Raw genomic sequence first — 22,138 nt, 5'->3', positions numbered from 1 at the left:
TATCAATTACTGGTCAGTTAGTCTACCTCAAAACACTTTCCACCAGATCTTACATACCTATAAACCTATCACCGTGGGGTGGACTGAATGATCAGGATATAAACCTCGACTCAACATATTATCAAAAACAGTCACTTTTTCTTTTCAATGGAGTTAATTAAGATTTAGGACACCCATTTGTATCAATAAAATTGTGCATTATACATTATGTATTTGTTTTGTTTTGTTTTATTTCTTTCAAAAGGGTAATTTACTCAATTTAATGTTTATCCGTAACAGCAACCTTTATGATCGGTTGATTTTTCATCTCTTGCACAGATTTGTGAATTGCGGGAACAGAATGTGGAGTTGCAAGGCAAGAAGTTTGAACTTGAAGGGAAAGTCCGTAAACTGGAATCAGAGTTGTCTGAGCGTCAAGTAGATTATCAAAGGCTGACCCTTGAGCTTGAAGAATCCAGGATGAAGCTTGATGAAATATCAAAGGTCTGGGCTGTAGTTTTATTGACACTTATCTGTAAATCACCTAGGCTATTTATTCAAGATTAGATGGTATATGTCATATATACTCCTTGTCATTGTCATTAGTTTAATTTTTTTTTTTTTTGTAATGGGACCATTAGATTCCATCCCAGGCATTCCATGAGGGAAAATAGATAATCCCTCTGGGCAGGGTTCCTGACCTCCCATAGTGGGCAGAGAGACTGTGTCTTCTATCCCTCTATAGCTGTTTCCCAACTTGCTTTCTGTCTTGGAATGAGATAACTTGTTTTGTCCTGGCCCTGGCCAGAGTCCTTGGCTGGGAGGGAAACATTCAAATGTATAGTTAGAATTTTGGGAGATTATGTTTTTTGTCTTGTAAATATCATCTCTCTGTTATGCACAATATTATTTTTTGTTCTACATATATGATTTGTAAACATTTGAGTGTATTCCTCTAAGTGGGGACCTGTGCTTATGTCAATGATGTGACATTTAGGTGATCTCAAACTAAGTACATACAATGATGGTGTGCTCTTGGAATCTACATCTGTTTCCTATTTGAACCAGTTCCTCTTTGTCGTACTTTTTCTTGGGTTTTTTAGTTGTAATTCTTGAACTTTTTTACTATCCCATTTCTTCCTTTCTACTGGCGCTGATATGACCTTAATGTGTTGCAAGAGCCCTAAAACCCTTAAAAACAAACAAACAAACAAACATAGATAATCCATCAAACAGGATGTCAACAGGAATCACCCTTGTTGTCCAAAGGCCATGTTGTCATTAGTATGGAATGGGTAAAAGATAATTATTGTTAACTTTTGTGTTTTATTGTACAGCATCAGCATGGGTGGGAGTCCTTGACTTTCACTCTGGGCCTGTGATGTTACTTGTTGTGTCATCTATCCCTCCTATATCTTGTCTTTCTATTGTATCGTCTCCTTGTTATTGAATGTGACCATTTGGTTCCCGTGGGTCCTGTCTTGGATCTTCTGCAGAGAGGAAAACAGATGAATAATTTACTTATTTTTAAACCTTTGTTTTTTTTGCTGTTGTTGTCGTTGTTGTTTTTTCAGATATTGTCTTGAATATCATAAGTGGTCTCAAATGAGACATGTGGATAGATTATTCTTGGATCTACTTTCTTCTCTGCTAGAGTTTATACCTTTTATCTTACTTTTTCTTCTCAGGTGAGACAAAGTCATGATCATGTTAAAAGCCTTAAAAGTAAAGCCTAAAGCCTAAAACAAACGAATGGTCTCTTAAGCTTTAAAATTAAGAAAGGAACTGTTTTGTATTTGAAGCACTCAGTCTATGACGTTATGTATGTAATTTTTTCAAAACAAAATAATCCAGCCTTTTCATATTGATTTTTTCCCCTATATTAATTCTTTATGTTCTTCCTTATTTCCTAATCAGTCTGAGACAGAAAAGCAAAAGAAAGACGATGAAGGACAGCCTGCCAATTTCAACCAACAAGAAACTAAGCAGCTTCAGGCTGAGATTGACAAACTCCATGATATGTTGAAAGAGGCGGAGACAGACAAGACTGAGAAAGAAGCAGAAATAAAGGAGTTATCAGAGTAGGTTTTGCCAGAATATCTATCAATACATCATTTCTGACTTCTGAGGTCTCTTTAACTAAATAAAAGCTGAAGCTTCTAGAATAAGAATTATTAATGTAAAGATCGTCTATGAAAAATCTGTTATTGACTCCACAATCTCCAATTATACTTAAAATTATAAAATGATATTGGGGTGACATAAACTTAAACATTAATTTGTTTGCGATTTTATCATTTTAAAGTGTACAGAGCCATAATCAATGTCAATTGCATTTTCCAAAAGAGAATTTGAAATGGGTTCGTACTTGCAGCGATGTAATACTTTTAACAAAGATCTAATGGTGTAAGTGTCTAATGGAATATTGTAAATCACCTGAGATGCTGTTGTAAATTACACAACTGTTGATGCTGAATCAGCTTAATGGTCTTATATTCCTGATCTTCAAATTTAATTGTAAATTCTCATTTATGTTTGTCTTACTAGGCACCTATGTGATTTTGATTAAGTCTTGGGAGATTCATATTATAAAGTTTATTTTTTTAAAGAATAGAACTTAACATTGATTTGGGTTTTCTAATTGCTCATTGGTAGTGAATTCTGATTACAAGCAAAAAGATGTTTATCTACCCTGGGTGCATTCAGAATTTTTTGCTGTCATCCCCCCCTCCACTTTATTTTGCTACCTACACACACAAATTTTCCAGTTCACAATATACTTTCCAACGGTTTCTTTGTATCCGGTTGAAAGTGAACCGGAATAATGAATGCGAAATAAATATTTTTCTTCGAATGAAAAGGGGAATGAATGCTCATAGCGGAAGTTATCTTTTTCTTCATGACCATGATTGCTCTTTCTCTTTTTCCTGTTTCACACACAACCACACCACCTCCTCCTCCTCCTTTTCTTCTTCTTCTTCTTCTTCTTCTTCTTCTTCTTCTTCTTCTTCTTCTTCTTCTTCTTCTTCTTCTTCTTCTTCTTCTTCTTTTTCTTCTTTTTCTCCTTTAATCCTATATCTATCCCAATTTTCATGTGCCTATTCATATCCCATGGGGTGGTTTTATACCCCTACTCCAATGATAAAAAAAAATGTGAGTTAACCTATTCCTATCTTAACCCCTACGTTAATATAGAAAAATATGAAAAACATTACTGTTGCTGCTACTGCTACTACTGCTACTACTACTACTACTACTACTACAACAACTACTACTACTACTACTACTACTACTACTACTACTACTACTACTACTACTACTACTACTACTACTACTACTACTACTACTACGACAACCACTGCCACCACACTATTACCACCACCAATATTACTACAACCACCTTATTACTACCACTACTATAACTACCACCACGAAATCCTCATCACAACCACTATTACTACTACAACAACTACCACTAAATCGCCATCACTACCGCTACAGCAGCACCACCACCACATAATGATAAATTACTATCTCTACTTTTACAATCACATCCACATCATCATTATTACCACAACCACCACCATCACCACCACTACTACTACTAGTAAAACCACCACATCCACATCACCACTTACTCCCACTAAATTTACAACCACTTCCACATCATCATCACTACCACAACTATAACCAAAACCACCACATCACCATCACTACAACTACTATTACAACCACAACCACCTCATCATCATCACTATCACTACTACTACAATCACCTCCACCCCTCATCATCATCATCATCACTACCACTACTACTACAACCACTGCCACATCATCATTATTACCGCCCCTACTACAACCACTATAGTTCGGTTTTAGAGATTTAATTAATTTGTAAAAAAGGACTTTTCTGGGATGATATCATATACATGTCGTATAGGTCCAAAAAGATACAGTTTTGTGTGCGGAAATTTCTGTGAGTCAAATTTCAAGTGTATTCTATTTCATGTGTGTTTTTGTATATAATATCAAAATAGGTTTATAAAATTATTGCCTATTTATTGATGTTTATAATATAGGCATTTTATTTAGTTACCTCATGTTTTTCTCTTTACATAGGATGGGGTGTAAAACAACCCCTTTGGATTCGAATGAGTGTAGCCTCATATTTTCCCTTTGAAATTTAGGGGTGCAAAACCACCCCACAGGATTCAAATAGGAGTATTCTATTTTTTTTCTCTTTATTGTCATGGGGTAGGTAGGAATAGGGTATCTGACATTTTATACCAACTCAAGGTGTATCGTACTGATATAAATAAAACTTTGTGGTCACAATTCTCATATTACAATTGGCTATTACATAAAATTTCAACTTTCTAGCTCAAAAAATTAAAAAAAAGTTATCAGTGAAAAACATAGGGTTGGGGTGTATAACCAACCCATAGAATGAAAAAGGGTTCAGAATTAATCTAAATGAACGAAAGAATCAGCTTAAAAATTTAACACAAACAGCTTGTCGTGCCAAGCGCTACACATCCTTTTAAAAAAAGTAGGAATTGTTCTCTTCCTTTCATTTTACAATTAGCTCAGACTGGGGTCCAGCAATGTGTGTACTCTCTCAAATAATTGTGATTTCATTTTTGGCATAAAATAAGGACCTGCTTATTTTATTAATGAATTGGGCAGTAGGAATTAATCTCTTCCTTTCATTTTAAAATTTGCTCAGACTGGGGACCAGCAATGTGTGGACTCTCTCAAATAATTGTGATTTCAATTGTGGCATAAAATAAGGACCTGCTTATTTTATTATTAATGAATTGGGAGAAAATGACATGATTTGACTAGTCAATTGATGTTTTGTGTTCTGGTTAATCCATATTTGGTTGGTCTATTTTAGCGTGTTCAAAAAGTTCAGACAATTCACTCATACACCCATTTACAGGCCGGATTTATTTACTTGTGTAATGGTGGAATGACAATTGCTTTTCAATGTGTTTTAACTCATTCTCAAGTTAAAGGATTGAAAAGTCAAAAAGCTAAAGATTTTGTGAAACATAAGTGTTATCTCATTCATTTTTCCATTTTTTGAAGAGTGGTGAAAGAATATAAGCAAAAGATGGGAACTTTAAAACGAAATCAGCAGACAGAGAAAAAGAAGAATGCTCAGTTGTTGGAAGAGGCAAGAAAGAGAGAGGACTCAATGACTGATGATGCCTCTGTTATGTCAGTAAGTAAACAGATATTATAATGATGAAATCTTATATAGCGCTGAACTCCAAAACTACACACATTTATTCTTCTTTATCAATTTAAACCATACACTCCAAAGCAAACTTTTATCACTATATATGTCTTACAAATTAATTCACTCTTTTACCAAAACTAGACAAAACCAACCAGGTGTTAATATATCTAAATGTAAGCTAATTAAAGGGAAAATGGTGATCAACATTGCATTTTAGTTGTATCAGAAGCTTGCTGGTGAAATAAGTGGTCTTTTAGCTATATGATTAACTATTATATCTCCATCGTAGGTGAGCAAATTTCTTTCATATATTTGATTTTGCTTTGCTTGGTAAACAGTCGGTGATAAAGAAAAGTTCAGACAGAGTGGAAGAGTTGGAAGAAGCCTTACGTCAGAGTGTCATCATCACAGCCCAAAGAGAGATGGCAATGGCCGAATTACAGTCACAGATAGAAGAATCAAGTGCTGCTGTAAGTCATGATCATATTCTATAGTATTGTGTATCATGAATGATGCAATGATTAATTCATAGAGGAGATTTTCACTGGCTTTAAATTATTGGAATTGTCAGAAGATTTTGCTATCCCCATATATATTTTTTCCTTTTCTTGGTTCTTTTCTGTCTTTGTCTTGGAATGAGATTACTTGGTTTTGTCCTGGCCCTTGGCTGGAATCTTTGACTGAGAATAAAAACAGTCAAATGTATAGTAATAGTTATGGGAGTGATATTTTACCTTTCAAATAGTTCATCTATCTCTTTCTCTTTGTTGTGTACCCTTGTAACTTTTTATTTTGATATAACATTTTATAAACATGTGTATGTATTTCTCTAGTGGGATCCTGTTCTCGTGTCTAGATGAAAGTTTTAGGTGATCTCAAACTAGTTTGCTCTTAGTGTCTACCTCTGTTCCCTTTTTTAACCAGCCCCCTTTATTTTACTTTTTCTTGGTTGATTTAATTGTAATTCTAGAATTATTTTTACGATCCAATATTTTCCCTTTTTACTGGCACGGAAATGACCTAAAAGTGTCGCAGGCGCAGTGAAACTCATAAAAACAAAATAATCAAACTGCTTTTTTTTGCCTTCATAGAAATGAGTGTGGTTCTTAGCAAGTCACTCATCTGAACCATGATAAAAATTTGATTATCAATTCTATGTACAACATTGAAAAAAGTGCTGAAAATATAAATATCAGAATAAATTATATTGGGATAGGATTGTCTAAAAGATAGATTTTAAAAAATTCTTAAATGTTCTCAAATTCCTTGAATAATCAGAATATGATACCTTATCTCTTTGTCAGTGTTGTAATCACAACGTTTTTAGTCTATGATAATTACAAAAAAAAAAACCCACAGAAACCATTTGTTCGTTTTCTTGTTTGTTAAATAATTTGTTTTTATTAAGGGGAAATCCAAAATGTCAACAATCATTGGTCTTCTGTTATTTATTTACATTTTTGATAAATTTGCTCCCATCATTAACTGTCAAAGAAAAATGCTCTCATGCTTAAGAGTAAAACTTTATAAATAGAGGAAAAGAACGTTAAAAATGGGCGATTCCTTTTTCCACGAGCCTGGACAAAGGTTTTAAAACTATGAGGAAGAAGAAAAATTGTGTTTTTATATTTGGATGAAATAGTAAAAAAACAAAAGTTTTGTGATAACCACAGGGCCTGCACATACCTTGTAATAAAATCTCTTTGAAAGCGCTATCCTTCAGATTGAACTGGACAAGGAGGGCTGAAAATAAGCCAATCAGTTTGATTGATGATTCATATTCATGCCAATTAGTCAAAACCTGTTCTTATCTCTACTGTAGTCTCTGCGGATATCTTATTAAAGTATTAATTAATATGAATATGGATTTAGTTGTTACAAGTCTTGATATTCTATTCTTTTTTTGAATTGAAGTTATTACATTCTTAATTTGCTTTATTATTACTGCTCTTCTTACACAAGATGGAGGAACTGCGCTCAGAGCTTGATGTGTTACATCAAGAATGTGAGGAGGACAAGGAAAAGCTGTCACTTCTGTCACTTCAATTGACAGACAAGGACCAGCAACTCACCAAATTACGTGAAGAGAGGCAAGGGCACATGGAAGACGTCTATGAAATGAAGTGAGGAGAACTATGGAACACTTACTTAGGCTAATAATCTAAAATGAATGTATTAGCCATCAATGAATTGTCTTTCTTCCCTGCACTATTTTATCTTTTCTATCTTTTCCAACTGCCATTACATCCCATAAATACTATTTAATGATAATGATAATAATAATAATAATAATAGTAATAATAATAATAATAATAATAATAATAATAATAATAATAATAATGATGATGATGATGATGATGATGATGATGATGATGAAGATGAAGATGATAGATGATTATTATTATTATTATTATTATTATTATTATTATTATTATTATTATTATTATTATTATTATTATTATTATTATTATTATTATTATTATTATTATTATTATTATATATTTGACAAACCCAATTTTTTGTTCCACTAAGACTCCAGATCCACCAAACCAATCACCACCTAATCTTACATGGCATTTCTGGGTGGGGATCCTGACCTCCCATAGCGGGCAGGGAGGTACATACTGTGTCTTCTATCCCCTTTTATCTGTTATCCAACATGCTTTATGTCTTTGTCTTGGAATGAGATTCCTTGTTTTTTTCCTGGCCCTCGTCGGAGTCCTGGCTGGGAGGGAAGCAGTCGAATGCATAGTTATTGTTTTGGGAGATGATATTTTTTTTCTTGTAAATCATCTCTCTGTTATGTATTATTATATGTTATTTTTAATGTATAATGTAAGCATTTGAGTGTATTCCTCTTTGTTGGATTTTGTACTTGTGTCCGGATGAGACTTATAGGTGATCTCAAACTAAATACATTGGTGGTATGCTCTTGAAATCTACATCTGATCCCTATTTGTTCCCAGCTCCCCTATGTCTTACTTTCTCTTTGGTGCTTTAATTGTAATTCTAGAACTTTTTACTATCCCATTTTCTTCCTTTTTACTGGTGCTGATATAAGCTAAATATATTGCAAGCGCCGTAAAACCCTTAAAAACAACAAACAAACATTACATGGCGTTTGCAATTGACCTGAAGATGGTTTTGATAATAATACAGTGGGACCTCCAATCGGGAACCTCTCCAATAGAGAGAAAATTCTAGGGAAGGGAAATTTTTCTTTGTTATTTACCCCTCTAATTCAGAAAAGTTCTGGCTAATTGGGGCAAATTTGTCTGAGCCTGACATTCATGTTGACGATTTTATAAAAACCAGCTTTCCAGGGCAGAGATTTTTTGTAATGGCACCCATAGGTGTTGTTAGCCTCATAAAGTCACAGTCAATTTCAAAGGAAATGGGGCGATGCATTGACCCAAGTCTGAGCTTGTTTCACCGTCTTTTGACTCGTTCTGTATGGCTGAGGCCTCCTAAGTAAAAGAGAAAAGGTGAAGCTAATGTGTGTAAATAATTGATGGTGTATTTTGTTAAAGGTGTTGACAGTTGACAACGCTTTGGTTGTCTAATTACTGCTAGATTTATTAGAATGAGTTCAATGCTAAGTCATAAATAAATGACATAACTGTGGTTTTCTTTGGCCAATTAATTTGATTGGATGAACAGTGTAAACTGCATTTGTTTATGTCACTCAACAATAACTATAATTCAATTAAGAGGGTGTTATATGAAAGTAGTTAAGCTGACATCAGAATTCTCTTTCTAAAAAACGGACAAGAAGTGGTCAGCCTTGATGGTTCAATTTACATAGAAGTAAATGACATCCACTTAACCATCAATTGCTCTCATTTAACCAAACTATTTATTTTATCATCCAGACAAGAGGCAATCCAAGCCATGATCAGCGAGAAGGATTCCACCCTTGCCTTGCTGGAGTTGACTAGCACGAAGAACCAAAAAAACATGGAAGAGATTGAAAGACTTACCAAAGACAAACATAAACTACAAGTCCAGCTTAGAGATGTGGTAAGAGGAGGGTGAAGGGGAAAAAAGATCCAAATAGTGGCAAATAGAGATTTGTTTTAGTTATGTTTTTTTATCTGAATAATGAGATGGAAGTAAGATTTCATTGAAAATTTTCTGACATCGATATATTTACAACTTTCTTCCTTCTTTAATTTTACTATTTTAACTGTTTACAGAACATATAATATTTTTATTATATTTGGTTTTTTAAAATCCAGTATGCTATTTTAAGCTAATACATTTTTTTTTCTCTTAGATGTCCAATCGAATGAGGTTGAGAGAGCCACCTACTCCTGAAAAACCAAAAGGGAGATCTTCTCGTGCCAATAGTCGACAGAACTCGCCCACTAGAGTTTCCTCTCGTGCCAACAGTCGACAAAGTTCCCCTACTAGGGTTTCATCGAGGGCCAATAGTCGAGCTAGTTCTCCAAATACAAACAATAAAGTTCTACCCTCTCCTGATAGTGCCAATGCTAATAACAAGCCTACATCCTCCACATCATCACCATCATCTACCTCTATAAACAAAACTACAACTCCCTCCACCACCAACTCCAATTCAATCTCTTCTCCAACGGGGTCAAACCACAGCCCTGTTGCCACTCCTTCCTCAAAAAAACTCTCACCAGATGCCCCCACACAAGACCCCCCTCCCCTTTCTTCTACTACCCATGATCCACCAAATACCAATGGTGAGGTTTCTTCACCGTCTTCATCGTCAAATAATTCAACTTCTAATGTTAATACATCTTCTCCACCTGCAACCCAGGAATCCAGTAATACAACTGCTCAGGAGATTGTCAGCACCCCTTCATAGCAATCTGTTTAATTGATATCAATAGAAAGCATGAGTGAAAACAAAAAGGATATTGTGTTTATGTAGGGTGGGCCACAGTACATAATACTGATTTGTGACCTTACTGGATATCTCATTTGATCCCATAATTCCACGAACAGGTTTCAATCACTTAAGTAACATAACACTCTGGGTGGGGTTCCTGACCTCTCATAGTGGGCAGGGAGGTACATACTGTGTCTTCTATCCCCTTATGTCTGTTTTCCAACATGCTTTCTGTCTTTGTCTTGGAATGAGATTACTTGGTTTTGTCCTGGCCCTGGCCGGAGTCCTGGATGGAGGGAAACAGTCAAATGCATAGTTATTGTTTTGGGAGATGATATTTTTTTCCTTGTAAATCATCTCTCCGTTATGTATTATTATGTTTGTTATTTTTGTATTATGTATAATGTAAGCATTTGAGTGTATTCCTCTTTGTTGGATTTTGTGCTTGTGTCCAGATGAGACTTATAGGTGATCTCAGACTAAGTACATTGGTGGATTGCTCTTGGAATCTACATCTGATCCCTATTTGTTCCCAGTTCCGCTTTGTCTTACTTTTTCTTGGGTGCTTTAATTGTAATTCTAGAACTTTTTACTATCCCATTTTCTTCCTTTCTACTGGCGCTGATATAACCTAAATGTGTGCAAGTGCCGTTAAACCTTTAAAATCAAAAACAAAAAACATAACATAACACTGGAAATATAAAGCCCTAAATGTCAAAAGTAGAAATGGAAATCAATATACTGTTGTGATGGTGATTTCTTTTTTAATCCATGCCTCTCTAAATGTAACTTTTTTGAGAAGTTTAAGACTAGACAAATGGAAAGAAAGCTCATGGGGTCAATTTCTTCCCCCCCCCCCCCCTCCCCCCCTCTTCTTGTGCACTTGCATTTGCAGGTAATATAAGATCTATGATATTATGCCAAATCATTATTTTCTGTTTTCCTGGTTGCAGAAATTATTGCTAACACTATTAAATTCCTAATATCAGTTAAAGAAACAATTTTATTGGATCACATAAATGTTGTTTTCTTTAAAAATGTCTAAAATAACATAAATGGGCAGATTTGTTTCCTAATGCATTTGTGATTTGTGAAATAGTTGATTTTACTTGAACCTTGATTAGCTAAATTATATGCCATTTTCTGGCTCACCCTGTTAACACAATATACGTTATGCTATGCTTCAAATTTATAATAAAATTATAAAAGGGCAGTACTGAGTTGTGAAACATTTTTTTTGTCAGTTCAGTTATATCCAAGTAGTTGCTCTGCATTTGTTTATTATTTTAGCCATACTTATATAATACGTTCAAAGAAGTAAACAGATGAGGACTAGGTTCTCAAAATAAGGATGTCATTTCAGTCTTAATCAAGGCAAAAATAAATTTTAAAAAAGAAAACCAATGAATAAAAGCATAAATATAAGAGGGAAATTTCTTTCCAAAATTTCTTATATATCCATTTATCCATTAAAAATATATCCATTTGTCCATTAAAAATGTTTATAATTTTCTGCTTTTTACGTGCACTGTGTACTTATTCACGTCATACCAAATACCGGTAGTAATTCTCAAACAAAAAGTATGACTGAGAGAACTGTTACTTATTGAAAATTTTAATAGATTTCTCTTATTGGATTAAATTTTGAATTTCTTGATCAAAATTTTCTTTCAACTTTTTGAAACTGTGAGCAATCCACATCATCAGATTTTGACACGAGGTATTTAAAGAATGACGTTGTTTAAGTATCATGAAAAAAATAAAAGGACTTCTCGATTGGTTTTATTATAATATTGTAACAGATTATTGGATTTAGAATCACTGATAACTTACCAGCTGAGTGAATGTATATAGGTCGCTGTGTACATTTTATGTATATACTGATTTGTGATGTATGTTAATGTTTCTGCCAGTGAGTCTGTAACTCTTTGTTTTTTGTATAATTTATGGTAAATAATATTTCATTAAGTACAACTGTTTGTATTTAATCATCTTGTTGTACATAGTTTATGTTCTGATTAATAATATCTAAAAGCTTAAAAAGATCTTGGCCATAGCAATGTTGGCATAATTCTGTTTTCTACCTCCACTGATGCGATTAATAAAATCTACATCTAAAACTTCTATATTTACTTATACATGTATCTTTCATTTTCCCCTCTTCTTATTTATAATTTTACTACTTATTTTTAAGATTAAGCAACGGCCAGTGGATTAGATAGCAATGAATTTAGATAAAGATTGTTTTCACATAGAGACAATGATAAAGTTACATTATCTATACACATTGGGTCAGCAATACTCAGAGGTGATGAAAATAAAATTGATTTAAACATTGCATTATTAAAACAATTATGATATTGATATGAGTTGTTCAAGGCATCAGTTATAAAATTTGTAGTTCAAAATACCATGGCCTAGTATTTTGAGTGAAAAGATAGCATTTATAAACTTCCTAATACTCACACGCAACCCTTCAAAGAATAATAAAAGCTAACATTGTTTATCACTGTCAGTGAATATATCTGCATTTTACATCTAGAGAAAAATGAATCAACTTTTCATCTATAAATGGTAAATGAATGTGCTGTAATAAATGATAGTGTTATGATAAATGACTGCTGTAAAATTGTTCAATTCAATTTAAGATTTAGAACCTTTTCCTTTTTCGAATTAATAAAAGAGAATGGGGAAAACAAGAATAAAATTTAATTTTTAAGTGCCTCGATCACTGATATCAGCAAATAAATGTTTTCACAGTATGCATGTAGGTGTTTGTGAAAACTTGGTCACAATGCTCTATTAGCTCACCTGAAACATTGATCATCTTCATCGAGTAACGTTATTTTCAATTTTTAAAGACTGATGGTCTGTACATTTGTACTTTGAGTGAAATTGGAGTAGTAATTCGCTCTCACCAATTATTTGAAGCATAGGACAGACTTTGAATAAAATGAGAGTGGCAAAAAGTAACTTATGAATGTAAAATAAATTTGACCAATCCTTTATTTCAAGAATGGCATGTTTAATCTACTGTTGAACAAAAATTGCTCTAAATTATTAAAACTTGATCTAATTTTTGTAAACAATATATCTCAATGTTAACATAGCACATGTTAAGCGTAAGTGCAGCAGCTCAGTTGATACGATGAAGTCATTCCACCAAAGGATTTACAAAGAAATGGAATTAAGGTCACACTGGAATGTTTCCAAATATTTTTCTTTGGTGAAGAAAAAACATTCAATCAAGGACTCCTATTTGTGATATGTTTAATGAAGTCAAGGCTTAGGGGTTCAAATCTTTTTAAATGTATGAGGATTGTCAAAACTTCTGAGTTTCATATAGTGATATTACAGGCTTTGAAATGGACAGCCTTCTTTATTGATCATCTTTTGAAAATAGCGTAAGACATAAAGCTTAAAATTATATTTTACAATTGGTAACATGAGTTGTACCACTTAATGCAATATTGTATATACTGTATAGAGGGTTGATGAGAACTTTGATATGTCAATAACATGAACCAATACACATTATGGTTTGTTAATAGGAACATGATATCTTATATATGTAATTTATATTATTTATTATCACTGCACTTGGGTGTAGTTACTCAATACATAGCATTCACTTTAGTGTGTTCAATTAAAAAAAAAAATTGAATTGTATTTGTAATGGAGTTGTCATGCTTAAGTCATATTGGTGCATATGTATTAATGTCATGAGTTGTGAAATTTTAAAGTCAAAAGATAACAAAACAAAGGAACAAAAATTTTTTTTTTTTTAATTAAAAATCTGCTGGTCAAAATAAATGTGGTGCTGGTTGTGAGGACCAGGGTGATATATTGGTACAACCCTTGCTTGTCACAGAGACGGTTTGATCGTTATTCAGGGCTCTATCCCATTTTTTTTATGCTGAGGGGGAGACAGTCAAAGACAGGAATGTGGATTTTTGTGAAAGGTTATTTTTCATGGAAGACAAAAGTATAGTATGTAATTGTCAGTTATTTGTGTGTGTATTGTAGCCATTCCATACCTCTGATTCTGTTTCAAAGCAACACAGACTTTATTAACTCTTTTAAGTATAATTTTATAATTATCCCATCACCTTCCTTTTCCTTGTGTTGATGTGACCTAAATTGTGTTACAGCCCCGTATAGGAATGAAAAACACACGAGTCTGACAAAACAAAAAGAAGCCATTATTAAGTTATTTTGAATAACTATGGAAAGGATTTATATTTTATCGGGTTCTCTTGGTGGAATAATATGAAGTTATTCAAAATGATCTTGTTTTTGATTTGGTGCTAGTTTCTTACGGCTTTATTTGTCATTTTTTTATTCACTGAAACTGACGGACAATTTCTATGATTCAAATGTCTTTTATATTATATAAACATAGCGAAATTGATTTTTTTGTCATAGACAATCTTTTACCAGTATAGTGTTGAATGTTTTGAATAGTGTATTGCAACCATTATAACTGATAAATTGAAAAATTTCGCCTTAGTACACTGTACCATATTTAATGCTATTATTAGACAGCTTTTATTTGTTATAAAAAAATTATCTCCAAACAAGATAATAGGCATACGTCATCTCCATGTTTTTTTTGGGTTATTTTGGAGAAGCTCATGGTATATATATTTATAACCTAATTGTAATTTAGTATGTTACACATTATATAATTTGCAACGCCTGGGTGGGGATCCTGACCTCCCATAGTGGGCAGGGAGGTACATGCTGTGTCTTCTATCCCACCATACCCATTTTCCAATTGTTTTCTGTCGTTGTCTTGGAGTGAGATTACTTGGTTTTGTCCTGACCCTGGCTGGAATTCCTTGGCTGGGAGGGAAACAGTCAAATGCATAGTTATTGTTTTGGGAGATGATATTTCTTTCCTTGTAAATCATCTCTCTGTTATGTATTATTATGTTTGTTATTTTTAATGTATAATGTAAGCATTTGAGTGTATTCCTCTTTATTGGATTTTGTGCTTGTGTCCGGATGAGACTCATAGGTGATCTCAAACTAAGTACATTGATGGTTTGCTCTTGGAATCTGCATCTGATCCCTATTTGTTCCCAGTTCCCCTTTGCCTTCCTTTCTCTTGGGTGCTTTAATTGTAATTCTAGAACTTTTTACTATCCCATTTTCTTCCTTTTTACTGGCGCTGATATAACCTAAATGTGTTGCAAGCGCCGTAAAACCCTTAAAAACAACTAAAACATAATTTGCAACGCCAACCATTATCTCGTTGTGAAGGTCACTCTTGGTGGGTCTGTTATTTCACTGTATCTGTTTTTCTTTTCCACCTTTCATTCTCTCAATATCCTGAAATCGTTTACCTGGGTGAGGTTCCTGACCTCCCATAGTGGGACTTACTGAACCTACTGTGTCTTCTATCACCCTATATCTGTTTTCCAACATGATTTTTTGTCTTTGTCTTGGTATGAGATAACTTGGTTTTGTCCAGGCCCTGGCCGGATATGCTAGCTGGGAAGGAAACAGTCTAATGTATAGAGTTTTGGGAGATGATATTTTTTGTCTTGTAAATAATCTCTCTGTTATGCACTGTATTGTTTTGTTTACATATTATATATGATTTGTAAACATTTGAGAAGGTATTGGGACCTGCGCTTGTGTCTGGATGAGACTTTTAGGTGATCTCAAACTAAGTACTTTGATAGTGTGCTTTTGGAATCTACATTTGTTTCCTATTAGAACCAATTCCCCTTTGTCTTACCTTTTTTTTTGGGTGCTTTAATTATAATTCTAGAACTTTTTACTATCCCATGAGATATTTTTTCATGGAAAATCAGTCCTCAATTATATAGTTATAGATTTATGTTACTGATGTACGTTTCATTCTTCTTTGAGTGTCCTTTTTGTGGGGATCCTCTATGTGTGTCTGGGTAGGACTTTCAAACTACACACAAAGACGGATTGATCTTGAGATTTACTCCTGTTACTTCTGTTTTTTAGGAAGAGAATATTAAATCAAGTGCTTAAAAAAAGAGAGCAACAAAAACACATGTTAAAGGCTGTTGAAATTACTGGTTCTGCCCCCCCCCCCCCCCCATTTGTGAGGAGCATTTTGTATATTATGCAATATCCACTGGTGCTTTTATTTGTACTACGACCTGCTCGAGTTTTGGATTCTTTGTTTATTATTCTAAATGTTAATTTTATCATTCTTTTCTTGAAGCTCAGGTGAAAAGCGTTTCATAAATTTACTATCATGTATCTTTTTTTTTTCCCCCTGAATCTGTTCAGTAGTGGAGGATGTATTTTGTTATTAATGATAGTCATTGGTTTATTTTAAACGATGAAGAAAACCAGGTTAATATTAGTGATGTAATACATTTAATTACTTTTGATATATGGGAGAAAATTACTATTTGTTAAATCATCAACAACAATAGGAAGTATTTCCATACCTGTGACTAGCCCTCATTTGTGATTTGTGTGCATGTGCATGTGTGTGTTTGAGTGTATTTGTAGTCATGAATTGTGTTGTATTTGTCAATAAAATTCATTCTGTTCTACCAAACAACTGCTTTGCCCTATTTAAGTTGAGATTTGGCTATCAACATAACGATCATTTAGATCAATTATTAAGTATTTTTAATTTTAATGGGGTCTAGACTACCAAAAACAAAAAGAGAACATTTGTGGGGTCTTGTACCTCCCATGGCGGGTAGAGGCCACTTTGTTTTTTTTTTTTCGTAACACGTTGCTCTCGTCTTTGTTCTGGATTTACATGGCTCAGTTGTTTTCCTGGTCCTGGCAGTGATCCTCGTCTGAGAGGGAAGCAGTTGAATTTATTTCGTTTTGTTTGCGAGATGATATTCTTTTTCTTGTAAAGTGTCTCTCTGTTATGTACTATTATAGTTTTTGATTTTGAATACAGCATATTCTGTACACATTTGAATCTACACTTCGTAGTGGGATTTTTTGCTTGTGTCTGGATTGAACTTTTAGGTAATATCAAAATAGGCACATTGATAGACTGCTCATAGAATCTTCTGTTCGTTATTTGGGCCAGTCCTCTTTGTCTTACTTTTTACCAAAGTATTTTTAATCGTTTTTTTTGTATACATTTTTTGGGAGGATGGTTTTTGTTGTTTGTGTACCCTTACTTCTTTGGTGCCTTTGTCTTCATATCTTCAATTTCCCCCCTATTATCTCCCTTTTTATTGGAGCTGAACTGACCTTGCAAGTATCGTAAAACCCCTAAAAACAGAACATCAGATAAATACCTGGGAGATCATACAGCACCCTTCATTACTGTCTGGCAATGAAAAAAAAAGTACTAGTATGAAATATTATTTTGGTCCTTCATGCCTTGGATAAAGTATGCGTGCTGGGTGAGGTTTCTGACCTCCTATAGTGGGCAGGGAGGTACATACTGTGTCTTCTATCCTCCTTTATCTGTTTTCCAACTTAGTCTTTGTCTTGGAATGAGTTTGCTTGGTTTTGTCCTGGCCCTGGCTGGGAGGGAATCAGTCAAAGGTATAGTTAGTTTTGGGAGATGATATTTTTTTTCCTTGTAAATCATCTCCCTGTTATGTACTGTATTATTTTTCCTTTTACATATGTATGATTTGTAAACAATTGAGTGTGTTCCGCTTGGCGGGGACCTATGCTTATGTATGGATGAGACATTGAGTGATCTCAAACTAAGTACACAGATAGTGTGCCCTTAGAATCTGTTCCTTATTTGAACCAATTCCCTGTACCTATTCTTAGATGCTTTACTGGGTGGGGTTCCTGACCTCCCATGGTGGGCAGGGAGGTACATACTGTGTCTTCTATCCCTCTATATCTGTTTTCCAACTTGCTTTCTCTCTTTTTGTCTTGGAATGAGATTACTTGGTTTTATCCGGGCCCTTGCCGGATACCCTAGCTGGGAGGGAAACAGTCAAATGTATAGTTAATTTTGGGAGATGATATTTTTTTCTTTGTAAATCATCTCTCTGTTATGCACTGTATTATGTTTTGTTTACGTATTACATATGATTTGTGAACATTTGAGTGTATTCTTCTTAGTGGAGAGCCTGCGCTTGTGTCTGGATGAGACTTTTAGGTGATCTCAAACTAAGTACTTTGATAGTGTGCTCTTGGAATCTACATCTGTTTCCTATTTGAACCAATTCCCCTTTGTCTTACATTTTCTTGGGTGCTTTAATTATAATTCTAAATCTTTTTACTATCCCATTTTCTTCCTTTTTACTGGTGCTGGTATGACCTAAATGTGTTGCAAGTGCTGTAAAGCTGATGACATGGCTATGAGAAACATACAGTCATTGCAGAAAATTTAAGACCGAAAAGGAAAAATTCAAATGAAATAGCATTTGTGAAGGGCAAACTGGTAATATAAATTTTATTGATGATAACCAGTGTTTTTCAGCATATTTAGATACTGTTCTCTTCTCATTGTAGAACCAGGTGGCAGAAAATATAGATTAGTGGTGCCATTTTGACATTGCACTTGCATAGTGAACTTTTCATCATACCTCGTGTTTGAAGGTCTTCTTGCATGATGCTGATGATTTGAAAACTGCTCAATCATGCTCTCATAAGAGAATAAAAATGTTCCCTCTGTTCTGCAGTCCATGATTTATGCTTTGTGGCAAAAGCTAGATGTTTACTTTTCTTAACTTTGGTAAGTCTGGGTTTACGAGCTGGTTTTCTTGATTTCAAACCAAGTTCTGTTGATAAGCGATGAGAAATAGTGCTTATGGAAACATTTGTGTCCGTTGAATGCAAATAAGCATTGATTTCAAGGCAAGATACCGAAGGATTTCTTGTTTCAGCGGTCTTGGTATACAAGTCATCCCACTTTGAGGTTTCTCGAGGTCTCCAGATCTCTTCCTATCTGTGTATTTTCCAGTATCTTTAAATATTTTGATAGCTTTCTGTATGGCTAAATATCACGTTTGCTGTAACCTAGTCACTCAATAGTATAAGTTGTGCCCTTGAAAAGGCACTGAGTACTTTTTACCCATTTTTCATGAACTTCTTTAAGGAGAAATTGGTCGAATTTCATCAAAATAAGTTAGGATCTAGCTTGTCAGTATGTGAGAAGCATAGATTAATCAAAACAGTCAGTTACAAAGTGCCATTCAATGTGGTGCATTGTTTCTTTTAAATTCTGCCTATTCATTGATTTCACACTTTTTGTTCTTAAACTTTCTGCAATGACTAGACAGTCCGAACTCATATATCATCTTGTTCTGCCAACAAACCAATAAATTTTCTCTGTTCACGTCCATATCGGGTCATTTTCAATGCAGCTTACATTTTCAAATAGTAAATTTCACTACCCGGAATTCCCATTAACACCAGGGAACTTTGGCCTCCTCGGGTAATGGGTTTATAATCAGTCCACATACTGGCTGTCTCTTCTATCTCCTTGTATTATTCATGTGGCTTTGTGTCATTGACATTGCTCTGGAATGAAATCCCATTTGATTCATACATAAACTTACTCTCTGTAATCATTTGAAAGTGCCTCTCTTGGTATATCCTGTGTCATTGTCTACGTGAGATTTTGTAGGTGGTTATAAACCAGTCATTGACTTCCCTCGAGGGCAGGGAGGCACTTACTGTGTCTGTTACACTTCTATATCTGCTTTCCAACTTGTTTTCTATGTCTAGGAATGAGATTATTTGGTTTTGTCGTTTCCCCTGTTGTGGTCCTTGCCTGGGAGGGAAACAGTCAAATGTATAGTAATAATTTTGGGAGATAGTAATTTTGTTGTTGTAAATTATCTCTGTCATGTATTGTTATATTTGTCGTTTTGATTGTATAGCATTTTAGTGTGTTTGTCTTAGTTGGATCCTGTGCTTGTGTCCGGATGATACTTTTTGGTGATCTCAAATTAAGTACATTGATGATATGCTCTTGGAATCCACATCTGTTCCCTATTTGTGCCATTCCTCTTTGTCTTTCTTTTCTTGTTTGCTATTAACTGTAATCTAGAATTTTTTTTTACTACAGTGAAACCCCTGGATAATGACATTGCCCGGGACTGGAAAATTATGTCATTATTCTGGGATTTTCAAGATGGCGGAAAAAGGGGATGTGGTGAGACCTGTGAATACGTACAGTGCAATGCGCGGACCAGTGCCTGAGAGAAGACACGTTCTAACAACGTTAAAATGTGTATTTCTCCCGTTTACAAAAGTATACCAGTTCCACTTTCACTCTCCAATGTTATTGTCATTGTTTTGATCGTAAAAGTAAAACAACACTGGGTGGGGTTCCTGACCTCCCATAGTGGGCAGGGGGGTACATACTGTCTCTTGTATCCCCTTATATCTGTTTTCCAACATGCTTTCTGTCTTTGTCTTGGAATGGTTTTGTCCTGGCCCTGGCCGGAGTCCTAGCTGGAAGGGGAACAGTCAAATGCATAGTTATTGTTTTAGGAGATTATATTTTTTTCCTTGTAAATCATCTCTCTGTTATGTATTATTATATTTGTTATTTTGAATTTATAATGTAAGCATTTGAGTGTATTCCTCTTTGTTGAATTTTGTGCTTGTGTCCAGATGAGACTTATAGGTGGTCTCAAACTAAGTACTTTGATAGTGTGTGCTCTTGGAATCTACATCTGATCCCTATTTGTTCTCAGTTCCCCTATATCTTACTTTTTCTTGGGTGCTTTAACTGTAATTCTAGAACTTTTTACTATCCCATTTTCTTCCTTTTTACTTGGCGCTTGATATAACCTAAATGTGTTGCAAGCGCTGTAAAACTCTTAAAAACAAAAACAACAAAAGTAAAACAGTGCTCGAATGCTATTAAACAAATCTAGGAATAAATCAAGTACCAATATAATAATATCACACAAGAACACAGATGCTCACATCTATTTTTAATACTAATACTAATACGTATTAATTAAAATCCATGCGATGCTGATGGTGATTTTTGAATATCGAAAGTTATAGGTGCACCAAAATTTACAAGCACTTAAAATTAGTAGATCTACATCTTATGATGTTTAGAACGATTATTTTAATGAAACTAATAAAGTGAAAGAGGCTATCAGCCATTCCAACATGTATTTAGTCTTTAGTCTTCTTTGCTGTTGGATACAAGTCTGTAATCATTCAAGTTCATGTTTCCATCTTCCTTTTTACTTCCACTGAAAAGACCTGAAAGTTGCAAGCATTTTTTTTTTCATTAAAAAAGTAAGGAGTGTATAATACAACTGGTTTGCAATTTGTTATAAATAGAGAGAGAGAGAGAGAGAGAGAGAGAGAGAGAGAGAGAGAGAGAGAGAGAGAGAGAGAGAGAGAGAGAGAGAGAGAGAGAGAGAGAGTATGTGTGTGTGTGAGAGAGAGTGTGATAGAGAAAGTATATAATACCCCATTGAGGAAAAGCTGTTTACAGACATGGTGATTTTACAGGAATTTAACAGTACAGTTGATAGTCATCACTAATATATTAAGGCAAATATAGTATGTCAATGGAATCGAATATTATTGATTGGTGGAGATTTGTTTTGCTGCAAGGCAAAGTGCAATAATATTGACAAGCTAGTGTAATAATGCTTAAGAGATGCCAAAGATGTTTTTGATTTTTGTTGTTGTCAAACATTGGTTCCGGTTGTACATTATGGATACATGAATCATATCGTATTAAATATATTGCTTTGAAAGTTTGTAATTGAATATATAGAACTTTGTGTTTAATTTGATATTCTACTTTGTTTTTTCACAGAAGTAAAAAGACACTCATGTTCTAGAACATCCAATAGAAATAAACCCCATTTGGGCTGTTTATCATGGTTATGGAATATATATTATAAAGATGAAAATTGCCTCATTTAGTATATTATCTTAATAAATGTTCTTTAAATCTAATGTTGTCTTTTTAAAATCTGTTGTCTTCAAAATAAGGTGGGACATTTACGGTAGGTATCAAATCCATTAAATGATGTTTTTTGTTAGTTTTTAAGGGTTTTTAAAACGTTTGCGACACATTTAGATCATAACAGTGCCAGTAAAAAGGAAGAAGAGGGGTAGTAAAAAGTTCTAAA

The 22,138-nt window shown here is 34.1% G+C and overlaps 2 protein-coding genes across 2 annotated transcripts in view; one reads left to right on the top strand and one right to left on the bottom strand.

Annotated features, from left to right (window-relative positions):
• The window catches only part of LOC144974937 (ELKS/Rab6-interacting/CAST family member 1-like), a 66,913-nt gene extending 44,951 nt beyond the window's left edge, over positions 1-21,962 (top strand). Inside the window, exons 12-18 of the mRNA XM_078918468.1 lie at positions 319-483; positions 1,897-2,060; positions 5,071-5,206; positions 5,563-5,694; positions 7,187-7,347; positions 9,097-9,244; positions 9,501-21,962. Of these exons, the coding sequence (XP_078774594.1) occupies positions 319-483; positions 1,897-2,060; positions 5,071-5,206; positions 5,563-5,694; positions 7,187-7,347; positions 9,097-9,244; positions 9,501-10,061 (1,467 nt within the window). The 3' untranslated portion in view covers positions 10,062-21,962. The remainder of the gene's footprint in view (positions 1-318; positions 484-1,896; positions 2,061-5,070; positions 5,207-5,562; positions 5,695-7,186; positions 7,348-9,096; positions 9,245-9,500) is intronic.
• LOC144974938 (3-hydroxyacyl-CoA dehydrogenase type-2-like) overlaps positions 21,116-22,138 on the bottom strand; it is a 16,613-nt gene continuing 15,590 nt past the window's right edge. Inside the window, exon 6 of the mRNA XM_078918471.1 lies at positions 21,116-21,251. The gene's annotated coding sequence lies outside the window, so the exon portion shown is untranslated. The remainder of the gene's footprint in view (positions 21,252-22,138) is intronic.

The sequence above is a fragment of the Berghia stephanieae genome, chromosome 6, assembly GCF_034508935.2.
Source record: "Berghia stephanieae isolate SIO BIC M18660-M18661 chromosome 6, UCSD_Bste_1.3, whole genome shotgun sequence".
NCBI classification, from domain to species: domain Eukaryota; kingdom Metazoa; phylum Mollusca; class Gastropoda; order Nudibranchia; family Aeolidiidae; genus Berghia; species Berghia stephanieae.
The sequence above is the reverse complement of the archived record's forward strand: the minus strand, read 5'-3'. Positions and strand labels throughout refer to the sequence as shown.